Source organism: Micropterus salmoides, unplaced genomic scaffold (assembly GCF_014851395.1).
Source record: "Micropterus salmoides isolate LMB-PRFRI ecotype aquatic unplaced genomic scaffold, ASM1485139v1 Ms_hic_scaffold_16, whole genome shotgun sequence".
NCBI lineage: Eukaryota > Metazoa > Chordata > Actinopteri > Centrarchiformes > Centrarchidae > Micropterus > Micropterus salmoides.
The window spans coordinates 4,024,002-4,038,253 of NW_024040707.1; the positions used below are offsets into that span (position 1 = coordinate 4,024,002).

At 40.2% G+C, this 14,252-nt stretch overlaps 1 protein-coding gene across 1 annotated transcript in view; it reads right to left on the bottom strand.

Annotated features, from left to right (window-relative positions):
• Positions 1-205: 205 nt before the first annotated feature.
• LOC119905069 (rhamnose-binding lectin-like) overlaps positions 206-14,252 on the bottom strand; it is a 36,377-nt gene continuing 22,330 nt past the window's right edge. The window contains exons 5-18 of the mRNA XM_038721777.1: positions 13,621-13,730; positions 13,485-13,529; positions 13,242-13,374; positions 13,037-13,140; positions 12,000-12,012; positions 2,742-2,932; positions 2,310-2,342; positions 2,060-2,143; positions 1,697-1,832; positions 1,288-1,397; positions 1,161-1,205; positions 940-1,072; positions 736-839; positions 206-482 (exon numbers count right to left, since the gene is read on the bottom strand). Coding sequence (XP_038577705.1) covers positions 469-482; positions 736-839; positions 940-1,072; positions 1,161-1,205; positions 1,288-1,397; positions 1,697-1,832; positions 2,060-2,143; positions 2,310-2,342; positions 2,742-2,932; positions 12,000-12,012; positions 13,037-13,140; positions 13,242-13,374; positions 13,485-13,529; positions 13,621-13,730 — 1,255 coding nt within the window. The 3' untranslated portion in view covers positions 206-468. The remainder of the gene's footprint in view (positions 483-735; positions 840-939; positions 1,073-1,160; positions 1,206-1,287; positions 1,398-1,696; positions 1,833-2,059; positions 2,144-2,309; positions 2,343-2,741; positions 2,933-11,999; positions 12,013-13,036; positions 13,141-13,241; positions 13,375-13,484; positions 13,530-13,620; positions 13,731-14,252) is intronic.

Below are 14,252 nucleotides of genomic sequence, written 5' to 3' on the forward strand. Positions count from 1 at the left end.
CGTGCTTCAACTGCCTTCTTCAAATCCCAGAGATTTGAGGTTCAAGTCAGTCGGCCGATACAAGCTAGTTGCATTTCAAACAGCAGAGACAGATCTTTGCTTTTACCACCACGTCAAGTTAAAAATTATTGCAACACAAATAATATTAGCTCTGGGACTGAACTATACCATTTGATCATTTATTGTAATGAACCAGAACACAAGGTGAGGCGAGGCAGATTTTATTTGTGCATCACAAGATGATAACAGAAGAGGCAATTCCTTGATCAAAGGCTTATTAAAGCAAGTTTTGTTCCCATTTTGAGTCATTTGTGGAGCAACTGTATTTGGACACTTAGCCCAGTATGAGATGGTGAACAACAGTTTAATATGCCGCTGTCCAGATACTTTTGGCTATATGCTCCATTTGGAATTTCAAAGTCTCATTGGTTGCATCCGCTGACGCCGTACATTGCCATGTTTTGTTGTTTAATTCCCACGCTCTGCAAAACAAGAGACAAGACATTAGACAGATGAAGTTTGAGAGCTCAAACATGTTCCGTTACTGCCGCCATCGTGACAATATAGACAGTTTTTCCCCATTCCACTTGAAGAATTAATGCAACCTCACCGAATGGCATGTCCTTGTTTTATGTATAAGCAGGAGTCTGCTAACCTACCAATATTTTGCTTTACACGACCACAGATCAGCTTCAGTGGAGTGAAACATCCCAACAGGGCCTTTCAAGTACTTACTTTTACATGTGTAAGCCACCTCCAGGTACTTGTAAGTGCCAACACAGGGGTCTCCAAACACTGAGTTGCTGGCTTTGATAGTACAGCTGTGTTTCCCATTGCACCTGCGGATACAGAGTGAATACAGTAAATGGGGATGTCACATGAGAAAGATGTGGATGATATTAATCCCCATTGTTTAACAAGATGAGAGGGCAGCTGTACTTTTCAGCAACTTTGCTCGTGGGGTTTAAGCAGTTGACATTTCGGAGCTGAGAGGCAGGTCGTTGGGAAGAGCATGTGGTGGAGTCACGGCGTCCATAATGAGCACTGTAGACAGATATAACCTCTTTTGCATCTGACAGAGAGGAGGAGATGGTCAGTATCAGTGTTGAACCGCAACACCTTAATCCACCGAAAATACGAAGGAGAAAGTGTGATCTTACCACACTGCAGCGTTGCCGGAGAGTCCTCGCATGTTACGCTGACGACTGTCAAAGTAAAGATTAACATTAGACATGTTGCACTCACTTCTTTGCGGCTTTGCTTCACTTTTAGTTACGTGCATGTCACCTGCTGGGAGGCAGGTGTAGGTGGTCTCCAGATATTTGTAGATGCCATGGCAGGGATCAGAAGCATGGAAGATGTTTGGGTTTATGTCACACACCCTCTTGCCATTACATCTGCAGGAAGAAGAAAAAGGCTTTAGCTTTCACAATATATACTATGTGAAGCAATTTACACCATGCTTTGAATTGCCGGTGTGTGAAGGACATCATTTAGCTGATGCTTTTATCCAAAGCGACTTACAATTGCTACACATGTCTGGAGCAACTAGGGGTTAAGTGTCTTGAACCCAGGTCTCACACCAAAGGCATGTGTCTTATGCATTGCGCCATCACCAACCCACCACAGAAGGATTCATCCTCTGGTGACCATGACTGTATAAAATCTGGTGCCAGATTCTAATTTTGAATTGTACCTTTTCCCCATATCCACAGTGACCTGCAGAGAACACTTGGTGTTGGCAAGCTGCTGGGGAGATTTGCCCTTACTGCAGGTCGCCTTGTCTGCACGTCCATACACAGCATTCTGCACACTGATCACTCCTTTTGGTGCTACACACCAGAGGGAAACAAACTTGGTCAGAGAGCAAAACTTGGTCTCTCTATACTGTCAACAGAAGTCCGAAACTGACAGTGTTAGTCTGTCAATGTGATCTGTTCAGTTTACAGTACTTTCATTAAAACACAAAAGACTTCAACTGGGAAAATAGTGCACTTACAGGGGACTAAATTGTTTTGCTTGTTGCCTTAAAAACACAAACTTTTGAGTTCAGTCATACCACAGCTCAGGCGTTGGACGTCGTCATCACATGTGATCACTTTCACCTTGGACGAGGGGTCCACAACGGTGGCTCTAGAAAGTCCTAGAATGAAAAATTTGTTCTGGGAGTCATGCATTTTGGAATAAATACACACTTGTTGTGGAATAAGTTTTAAGGATGAGCGTAGTCAAGGCAGAGAGAGAAGGACGATTAGTGAAGTCAGGAAATGAAAGTGACCAGTGGACAAAGAGCAAAAACATCCAGTTACCTGCTCTCATAAGCAAACACATTGCTGCCAGCACTGGAAGAGAAAAAAAAACATGTTTATTAGTCTTGTAACTTCTGTGTAAATCCAGTTTAGCAATGTTCTGGGAGTTGATGGTAACACCATGAAACACTAAAATCTTTCACAGGGGAGCTGAAGTGCCTGCGCAGAGTCCAGAACCCAAGAGATACAGAAGTATCTGCTGTCAGCCAGACTACAGAGCAGCTTCTTCCCCCAGTGAGACCCCTAAACTCAATCTCAGCACTGCACCATGCAAAATAGGCATTTTTTGGTGTGACTTGTTCTTTATCCACTCATCTACAGAATATAAATTGTGAGTAGCTTAAATGGAACTACAACTTAATCTCATTATACAACCCTGTGTTGAAAAATGATGACTAAATCTACCTTGTAGTAAGTTAGTTGCGTACTTACACAGGGTGGTGCAGAGTCTGGAGCAGAGCATGGTGTTTAGAAGATCTGGCTTGAGTTGAGTTGAATTGATTGCAGTGAAACACACACACCTGCTATTTATTGTGTTGAGGGGAAAGACCTGCCTCTCTCTGTGCAAACTAGTCACCAATAAAAAAAACCTGGAATGATGCTGCATTCCAGACCGGTCGGAACTGGGAAATTTCCAAGTTGAAATACACGACTTCCGACCTCACGACTTCCGACCTCAAAGCGTTTCAGTTGCATGGTGGTGCAAGACGCTAAATGTAATTTATGCAAAGTTAAACCCTCAACAGTGCACTCGGTGTTAATTAAAAGGATGGCCATTTTATTTAAAACAAGTGAGAAATACACGTTACTCGTCAACTGTGCATCCTTCTAGCTACATCAGTTGGTAATCCTCAAAAGTCAGCAAAAGTTTTAGGCTATATTTCCAAATGTTTTCACATTTCTGGGCATTTTTAACATTTTCCTCAATAACTTTTGGATACAGAAGATGACTTTCAGATATTGTTTACTGTAAGCAGCTACCTAATTACACTGACAAAATATTTCTACATCACTTTACATGCAGAACAAGTTTTACTATTTGAGACTAGTATGTATTATTTTATTTGAATTCTTTACTTTGCCTTTTAGTTTCCGCTTTTACCATTTACAATGTGTGCTTCCACGGGAGCTGCCATTGTTGTGCGACGTCATTCGGCTGCTACTCGTGAAGTCGGGGTACATATTTTTTCTCCGAGTTCGCGAGTAGGATATCCGACTTCAAATGGCGTTCCAAAGTACTGTTTCTAGTTGGAGGTCGGAAGTTTCCCAGTTCAGAGATGCCTTGAACGCAGCATGAGTTCCTTGTCAGTTGCAGCAAACTGAAGGAGAAAACTTTAAATGGTTACAGACAATCAAATACCAAGACGTGCAACATACAACAAGATGCCTGAGAACAAACAATGCTTCAGTCCTGCGTTTGCTTCGGTTTACGTGAAGCCTGTGGCGATTTCCTAAACCTAACCAAGTAGTTTTTCTTGCCTAAACCTGACCAAACTGCCTATATACAAGATGTGAAAAAAAACAACCTCTCATAGGACACTGAAGTGAACTTTGTGTGTCAAATACAGACTTATTTATAGCTTTGTTCCACTTTTAGTTATGTGCACAAATGTAAGCGACTTGCTGGGAAGCAGGTGAAGGTGGCCTCCAGGTTTTTGTACATGTCAAAGCAGGGATCAGAATCAGAAAGAGCTCATTGCCAAGTAGTGTTTTACACATACGATTTGCTTTGGTGATAAGGTGCCACAGGTAGACAAACATACAGTTGACATAAATAAATCTAGAAATATAAAAATATGGAATAAACAATGCAAGTTATATAAGAATAATAAAAAGAACAGAGAAAAATAATACAACGTGGCAGATATTTACATGTGCCTTATTTCGGGTTTGTGTTGTGACGTATTGCAACGGAAGAGAGTATTGTGTAGATAAATATATAAACGGACAAAATACAAAAATATAGAACAACAAGGATTAACAATTGACAAGAAATATGTGCAATGTGCCAGCTTTGTGCATGAAATGAGACATTTGTATTACTTGAAAGGGGGGAGTATCAATCAGCGAGGGACGGGAAGACGCTGTTTTTGTGGCGAGAGGTCTTGGTCCTGATGGACCGCAGCCTCCTGCCAGCGGGGAGAGTCGTAAACAGTTTGCGTCCAGGGAGGGAGGGGTCAGCTGCAATCTTTCCTGCTCGCTGCAGAGTCCTGGAGGCGTACAGTTCCTGAAGTGAAGGAAGATTGCAGCCAATCACCTTCTCTGCAGAGCAAATGATATGCTGCGGCCTGCCCTTGTCCCCGGCAGTGGCAGCAGCGTACCAGATGGTGATGGAGGAGGTGAGGATGGACTCAATGATGGCGGTGTAGAAGTGCACCATCATTGTCTTTGGCAGGCTGAACTGCTTCAGGGCCTTTTTTGGTGAGGGAGGTGATTTCCAGCTCCCACTTGAGGTCCTGGGAGATGATGGTGCCCAGGAAGGATGATGGGGGAGGGTGGGGCTGTGCTCTTTCTAATATCCACCACCATCTCCACTGTCTTCAGAGAGTTGAGCTCCAGACTGTTCTGGCTGCACCAGGGCACCAGATGGTCAGAAGCACAGACAATGTTTGTGTTTGTTTCACACACTCTCTTGCCATCACATCTGCCGGTTGGAGATAAATATCAAAGGTGTGTCCCTTATCCCTCAAATGCAAGTAAACTCTGAGTCTTGCCCCTGAGACCTGAGGCTTTGGCCCTTCTGTGTTGAGCCATGAGTTTGTGTAGCGTTTGTTTAGTTTCCCCGATATACAGGTCTGTGTTTTCCCCACTGCATTGGATAGCATTCACTAGATTGCTTTTCTTGTTTGGGACCATTCACACCTGGTATCCAGGAATCCAGATAATGAAAAATGCATGTTAATTTAAGGTGTAAATCCCTTGTGAGTGGATCTGTCTGACCACATCTGGAGGTAGTCTGGCTCGCATTAGGTTCAGATCTTTGGTAGGTGTAAACGCAATATGTACGACATGCTGGCATCTGTACCTACCGAACATAATCATTCCCCGAAAACAGGCAGAGGTCAGAAGTTAGCTAAATGGAGGACCAAAGTAGGCTATACATCTACTAGTAGAAAAAGGTAGAAGTGGAAGATGCATGTCCCTTATGCCATCAGGAAACAAGATGCCTAGTAGCTTTATGAGGTGACAGGACTGTCCAAGCAAAACTAGACAGTTACTATAAAAAAAAAAAAAAGGTCAATTGACAACGACATTTAATAACAAATGGAACAACAAGGCTGGTCAACCCGGTCTCACTCCCAAGTCGTCACATATGGACGCTTGGTCAAGAGCCATAATCGTCAGTTTGTGACACACTAGGGATCCCTTTGACGTCATAGTTCGACGTATTGAGGGAAGCCCTGTTGTGTCAGTTTTTGATGGTAAAGGCAAGTATGATATTTAAGAGAAAAGACGAAGTAAGGAGGTGATTGGGGTGGATAGAGGGCCAGAACCCGGACCTTGAAGCAGGAGAACAGGGTTTCTGTCCCGTGCGAAACAAAACATTAAATGTTTTTATTTAAGCGAGTGAGGTAAATTGACATTAACGTTAGTTAACTTAAGTCTTAATTGACATACATAGCTATTTTAACCCAAACCATGATCTTTTCCTAACCTTAACCAAGTAGTTTTGTTGCCTAAACCCAACCAAGTACTTTCTGTGCCTAAACCTAACGAAACTGCAATATTTCACGACTTTAATTATGCGCGTTTCAACATGGCAATGTATCGAAACGTTACGTTTTATCTTGAAAGTGTAACCGGATATTGCATATTTATTGTTGCTAAGCATTGCTAACTTGACTGTGGATCCCTAAACGTCAATAATTGATGCAAAAGGGCTACCCAAGTCTTTAAAAAGCGACGACAAAGGGCCTTGACCATGCGTCAGACATTTGACGAGTAGGGAGTGAGACTGTGTTGGGCTGGTACTCTGCTACTTCCTCATCCACCTTATTCCCCTGTCCTATCCAGTTCAATCCATTCAGACTAGCTCGGAGAAAAAAAAAATCAATCAATCAATTTTGACAGATCACTTGAAACATTTTGCAAAGATCTGCACATCCGCCTCAACAACTGACAACTTAAATTACAAGCAGCACAACTGTGATGGCCCGAGCCACACAGGGGAACAGCCAGCAATGGTAATACAGTACACAAGTTTACCTCATTTTGTTCAGAACACAGGTGAAGGTGTTTATGCAGTCAGCCACACCCCAAACATTTAACAAGACACAATTACAGATGATAGTTTATTTCACTTGTAATATACAGTGGGTACGGAAAGTATTCAGACCCCTTTAAATTTTTCACTCTTTGTTTCATTGCAGCCATTTTCCAAAAATCAAAAAAGTTCATTTTATTTCTCAGTAATGTACACTCAGCACCCCATCTTGACAGAAAAAAACAGAAATGTAGAAATTTTTGCAAATTTATTAAAAAAAAAACTGAAATATCACATGGTCATAAGTATTCAGACCCTTTGCTCAGTATTTAGTAGAAGCACCCTTTTGATCTAATACAGCCATGAGTCGTTTTGGGAAAGTTTTTCACATCTGGATTTGGGTATCCTCTGCCATTCCTCCTTGCAGATCCTCTCCTGTTCTGTCAGGTTGGATGGTAAACGTTGGTGGACAGCCATTTTCAGGTCTCTCCAGAGATGCTCAATTGGGTTTAAGTCAGGGCTCTGGCTGGGCCATTCAAGAACAGCCACGGAGTTGTAGTGAAGCCACTCCTTCGTTATTTTAGCGGTGTGCTTAGGGTCATTGTCTTGTTGGAAGGTAAACCTTCGGCCCAGTCTGAGGTCCAGAGCACTCTGGAAAAGGTTTTCGTCCAGGATATCCCTGTACTTGGCCGCATTCATCTTTCCCTCGATTGCAACCAGTCGTCCTGTCCCTGCAGCTGAAAAACACCCCCACAGCATGATGCTGCCACCACCATGCTTCACTGTTGAGACTGTATTGGACAGGTGATGAGCAGTGCCTGGTTTTCTCCACACATACCGCTTAGAATTAAGGCCAAAAAGTTCTATCTTGGTCTCATCAGACCAGAGGATCTTATTTATCACCATCTTGGAGTCCTTCAGGTGTTTTTTAGCAAACTCCATGCGGGCTTTCATGTGTCTTGCACTGAGGAGAGGCTTCCGTCGGGCCACTCTGCCATAAAGCCCCGACTGGTGGATTGCTGCAGTGATGGTTGACTTACTACAACTTTCTCCCATCTCCCGACTGCATCTCTGGAGCTCAGCCACAGTGACCTTTGGGTTCTTCTTTACCTCTCTCACCAAGGCTCTTCTCCCCCGATATCTCAGTTTGGCCGGACGGCCAGCTCTAGGAAGGGTTCTGGTCGTCCCAAACGTCTTCCATTTGAGGATTATGGAGGCCACTGTGCTCTTAGGAACCTTAAGTGTAGCAGAAATTTTTTTTTTTTGTAACCTTGGCCAGATCTGTGCCTTGCCACAATTCTGTCTCTGAGCTCTTCAGGCAGTTCCTTTGACCTCATGATTCTCATTTGCTCTGACATGCACTGTGAGCTGTAAGGTCTTATATAGACAGGTGTGTGGCTTTCCTAATCAAGTCCAATCAGTATAATCAAACACAGCTGGACTCAAATGAAGGTGTAGAACCATCTCAAGGATGATCAGAAGAAATAGACAGCGCCTGAGTTAAATATGAGTGTCACGGCAAAGGGTCTGAATACTTATGACCATGTGATATTTCAGTTTTTCTTTTTTAATAAATTTGCAAAAATTTCTACATTTCTGTTTTTTTCTGTCAAGATGGGGTGCTGAGTGTACATTACTGAGAAATAAAATGAACTTTTTTGATTTTTGGAAAATGGCTGCAATGAAACAAAGAGTGAAAAATTTAAAGGGGTCTGAATACTTTCCGTACCCACTGTACATATTCATTTGCTTTTAGCCACACTGTTTAAATGAAGTTCGCACATTGTAGGGTTAAGTAATCATTTTAATTTATAGATTTTTTGCCATTTTACCCAGCAGCCTCCTTCCCAAGGCCATGGCACCGAACAGTACTTGAACCCCCAGTTACAGATGACACAGTTTAACCGCCAGTGCCAGCACCTCACTCTCCACCTTCTTAATGCGACCCAAAGTCAAAGAAGGAAAAAGAGGAGAGAGAGAATGTATGCACTCTGGCTAGCATTTAGTAGTCTGACTTGTAGTTTTAATACTTTGCTTCTGTTCTTTCATATTTTGCAGTATTTTCATATCAGCACTCTTTATGGCACATTCACAACCGTTCTGAACTTTGGATGAGAATTCAGCACCCATAGAAGAGATGGTTCTGTTTAAATGTTTTTCTCCCATTTATGAAGGTTTGCTATCCAGAATTTATTGATCCAGTGTAAGAGTATCCCAGTAGTTTAATTGTACTATTGATCATTTGCACTTATGCCTTTTCAGTGGATAATAAAGTTTATTACAAAAGGCATCCGTAGCAGCAAGCAGTTACAACATGTGGAACTCACAAGATTTGAACAGCCATTCTTTTCAGAAGGCATCTCCATCGTCCTTTGAGTAAACCAAAAGCACACTCCACAGTCATACGAGCTTGGCTGAGGCGGTAGTTGAAGTATTCCTGATCGTTAGTTAGTTGTCCATTGTGAAGATAAGGCTGCATGAGGAGGTATAGTGCATCTCCCAGAAGCATGACAGGGACTGATGTCCCATGAATGTCACGGTTGACCTGGAAATGTAACACGCACACACATTTGTTGTATCTGACTGTATATCACTATCTCACATATCTATAGACATGACATGTGTGTGATAGATAAATACAAAAACAAATACAAATAGACTGTATGCAAGTCAAGAGAATAAATATACTACTGTGTACCTAATGCTTTGTCCTGTCAGTATGTATATATCTTGCTCAAAGTTTCATCTTTCTCTTTTTTTCAAAGATTTTATAACTTAATTGAAATGCAATATTACAGAGTGGACTTTATAGAATCCAAAATTTCTTTGCTTTTCATATACTTTTACAAAGCTTTCTTTTACAGCTCTGACAGGAAGGTGTAACATATTACTACAAACACAATTTGCAGGCTCATATTTATTTAAATATAAAACAAACAGTGATAAAGTATTCAGCAGTAAACTATATACACATTTGTAAAGAAACGTTTAGACGGAGAAGAGTCCAGTGGTCCAGCAGAAGCAGAAGTATTTGTCTCCTACAAATGACCCTATGTACTGCAGTGGATATTCTTACAACTCATGGGAGGCAATGTCGCTACCGCTACCTCCTGGTGTAGCTAATAAACTGCTCTCACACTTACAGATCTCTGTTTACAGATCTCTGTGGTACAGATTGGACAAAATTCCACAAATGCGTAAAAAGGAAGTCACAAATGTAACGTGACCTGCAAATTGACAGGAAATGATCCACAAATGCGTAGATAACACTTAAATTATGTAAGTAAGTTGTACATATTTGCTAATTGCTCTGTAACCAGACCCACAAATTGACAGGAAGTAATCTGCAAATGCGCAAAAACTGTTTTGTGTGTAGTCATTCTGTATTTTTGTGGATATGATTTTACACATCACAAATGCAAAAACTACATATTTATAGATAGTGAAATATTTGCGCATCATAGTATACATTTGCGGATTGTTTTCTGTGGGTTACAAATATTGAAGTCCAATAAAATCTTCCATAGCTTCCTGGCCAGCCAACATATGTGTTGGTGAACCCACCACACACAGGCCTACATGCTGTTTATTTCAAACCCACAGAACTTTAATTACAGGGATATGCTGCATACGATCTTGCCTGAATATGTTCTATTTGACGTAAAGTCTTTTTGAAATAGCCTAAACCAAAACTGATGAACAATGAAGTATGAGATAGACTACAAAATATATATAGCTATTAGGGGTGTGATGAGATCTCGTACCACGAGCTCTCGCAAGATTAAATTATGACGATATTTCTTGTCAGATAAAAAGGTGTCTCGCGAGACTCATGCAGTTGCCATTTTTCACATGTAATGTTTCAAATGTAATTATAACTGATGATGCAACATCGGCATACGCCCTGATAGGAATCAACTGAACTGTTTCAGTTACTTTCGGTTTCACATGCAGTCCCAAACTTCTTTGCTCAAACGGTCTGAAGGGGATAACGTTTCTACCAGCGGTTCAATAAGGTAATGCACTGCAGAGTAAAGGGCAGGTAGACTTCTCATTAAATGATGCCGTTAGTCTGGTAATATTATGACTTTATTGTGGGCATGCCAGAGAACACAGATCTGTGGGAGAGATTCTGAATGTGCATAAAGTTTTGAACATGAGTAGAAAACCTGCTGAAACACAGGAGCTATTAGAGTCCAGGAGTTTATAACTAAATTAAAATAAAATTATTTATCATAATAATTGGTGAAAAGGTGCCTCAGTTACATTTAAAGAGGTTACGTCCCCAAACAAAGACACAAGGTGGAGGGAAGACTAAATCATGACTCAGCAGGGATGATAATAATTAAGTTGATCTACAGCAGAAACAGATCCGATGGCAGCACAGAATGACAGAGCTGCACTGACTTAGATTCTGGTAGCGTTAGGCTATAGAGTTTGAATTGTCACCTGCCATTTCAATTTTGTGTTTCTCTTTACATAAATAAAAATTGCACCATAAACTGGTGCAGAAAAATTCATCAGAATGCCGGAATTAAAGTATTTAATTCAGCACTAAAGATTTCTTTAAAATAGTGTTAAAATCTCGTCTGACTCTGAATCTCATTAACCCAATCTCTAATCTTTTCTCGTCACACACCTTTATTTGTTTCACAGGAAGAATACACATAGGCTTTGTTAAATTTAAATAAAATGCAACCGAGCTACAAGCTTGTCCCTGGTTGGGCTTTTAAGGTATAAATGCTATATAAATGACCATATTTATATAGTAAATAAGTTTATTTTCAATCTGTCTTTTGTAAGTACCACAACTTTACAGAAGTGCAATACAAAATTGCCAGAGGAGCAATTTAACAATATCTAACATTTTATTTATTCAATGAAATGGTATTTCCCTACATTATGTTCCAAATATATCAAAGCCTTCTATTTTATGCAAGTTACCAGATAATCCTTTGTTTTAATATGTTTTTTGTGTAGAAAAAAAAAAAGTTAATTTTAAGATATTTAACAAGAATACTTAAAAAAAAAAAAATTAAACACACACAAATAAGCCTCCCCAAATCCCCAGAAATATTAGCTATGGGACTGAACTATACCGTTTGATATTGTGGTGTAATGAAACAGAACCAAAGGTGAGGCAAGGCCAATTTTATTTGTGTATCACAATGAGGCGGAAATTAATTAATTACAGTAGAATCAAATAAAAACAAAAGTAAATCAAATCAATTTTTTCCATTTTTACTTATTTGTTGAGTAACTATATTTAAACTATAAGGCCAAAAGTATGTGGACATCTTACCCCAGTGGTGAACAACTGCATGAATGTAATTTTCAGGTGTCCAAATACTTTTGGACAAATGGTGTATTAGAAATTTTGATAGTTTCATTGGTTGCTTGATTACTTCTGTTTTATCATAAACTGAAAACATTCTGCTGACTCAGTCCGCCTTTTATCCAAAGCACATACATTGCGATGTTTTGTTTAATTCCCAGGATCTGCAAAATAAAGACATAAAACACTGACTTTAGACTGAATTCAGTTTCTGAGAGCAGAAACGTGTTCTGTTACTGCAGAATGACATTTTTTAAAATGGCATTTTACACATTAAAATTCCTCCTTGACTAAGAAAAAGCAGTTTGACAAACAATCTTAACTCACTTACCAGCTTTTAATCACTAGGATAAAGACTAGTAAGTATGCCTTTACTTATCTTTTACCCTTTGTTAAACACAGCCATTGTTCAGTCATAGCTTAGAAACCATAATGTACAACAGACTGGTCATGTTTTACATTTCTCTGGTGTTTATCTGCTGTAAGGTAAGCTGTAAATGTTACCATGTCTAGTTAACTAGCTCACTGCCTGACAGCAGTAACGCATTTTTATTTTCAAGTGTTACAGGTTAAGTTAGAAAAAGACTGCTAAAAAAAAAAATGCTACTACAGACTTCATGTTAACATAAGCGGCTCTGCCCTGATTGGGGGAAGTTTACACTCCAGTAACCCCAGCCAACCTTGTAACCCAAGACAAACACATTACATTTGATAATTATAAAAAAACTTTTCTCTTCAAATATTAAATGTGAAAACATACCATTTAAACATACAAATAAAGAAAAAAATCTCGTAACCCCTCTATACTATACAATTAAAACAAGGTTATGTTAGAAGGAAATATCTGTGTGATCTTAAATATTCTAATCATAATGTGCTGTTTGTTATATTAGGAATAACTAGTAGTAGACTTATGCTGGGTTCAGAAGTACACAGCACAACTGTTTCGTCTAGACTACCATATTTAGCCGGCTGCAATCGTGACCCGGCCCCAGATAAACTGAAGAAAATAGATTCCACTTGAAATCAAGAATTAACGCGACCTCACTGAATGACACGTCACATGTTTTATGTATAAGCAGGAGTCTGCTAACAACATTATGTGGACATACTGATATTTTGCTTTACATGACCACAGATCAGCTTCAGTGGAGTGAAACATCCCAACAGGGCCTTTCAATTACTTACTTTTACATGTGTAAGCCACCTCCAGGTACTTGTAAGTGCCACCACAGGGGTCTCCAAACACTGAGTTGCTGGCTTTGATAGTACAGCTGTGTTTCCCGTTACAGCTGTGGATGAAGAGTGATGTGTTTGAATGTGCACAGAAGACTGGGAAAAATGGGTGTTTTGTATGGTATTTTCCCCATTGTTTAAGAGTGAGCAGTTGTACCTTTCAGCAACTTTGCTTGTGGGGTTGCAGCAGTCGACGTTTTCGACCTGAGAGGCAGGTCGTTGGTAGGAGCATGTGGCGGAGTCACGGCGTCCATAATAAGCACTGTAGACAGATATAACCTGTCTTCCAGCTGTCAAAAAGAGGAGATATTCAATATCCGTGTTTAACTGCAAAAAATATATAACTTTATCACTTTAATCCACCAAAAATACAAAAACAAAAGAGAAAGCTTGATCTTACAGCACTGCAGGTTTGCCAAAGACTCCTCACATGCTACGCTGAAGACTGTAAGTAAAGATAAATAACATTAGACATGTTGCACTCACTTCTTTGTGGCTTTGCTTTACTTTTAGTTACGTGCACAAATGTCACTGACTTGCTGGGAGGCAGGTGTAGGTGGTCTCCAGATATTTGTAGATGCCATAACAGGGATCAGAAGCACGGAAGGTGTTTGTGTTCGTTTCACACACGCTCTTGCCATTACATCTGCAGGAAGAAGAAAATTAGCTCGTTTCCAGCTTTACCTTACACAAGCCTCCCAAAATGTACTATGTGAATTTGCTGTAATTTAGGATGTGAGAAACAGGTTAACATTTAGAAGACAATGGTGACTGAGCGTAATAAGTTTTTTGCCACCATCTAAAACTCAGAGGTGAGCACCAAGTTGTTCTCCAGCAACCACAATGACAGCTTGTAGATGTGTCCACACAAGGGTTTTTTTGCATCAGCTGATGCCAATTATCTTAAAAAGCCTGATATATATTTTTCCTGACCCAAAGAACAGCTTTTGCTGATGTCAAAGACCGAACTGAAATTTCGACCTGATGGTGCTAGAAGAAGATCGGAAAACTAAATGTCACATTTCAATCCATCCAATAGTTGCTGAGATATTTTCATAAAAGCCAAAAATGTCAACCTCATGGAGTCTTTAGGATTCATCCTCTGGTGACCATGACCGTTTGTATAAAATCTGGTGCTAATCATCTAGAAGTTGAGTTATTTTATAAC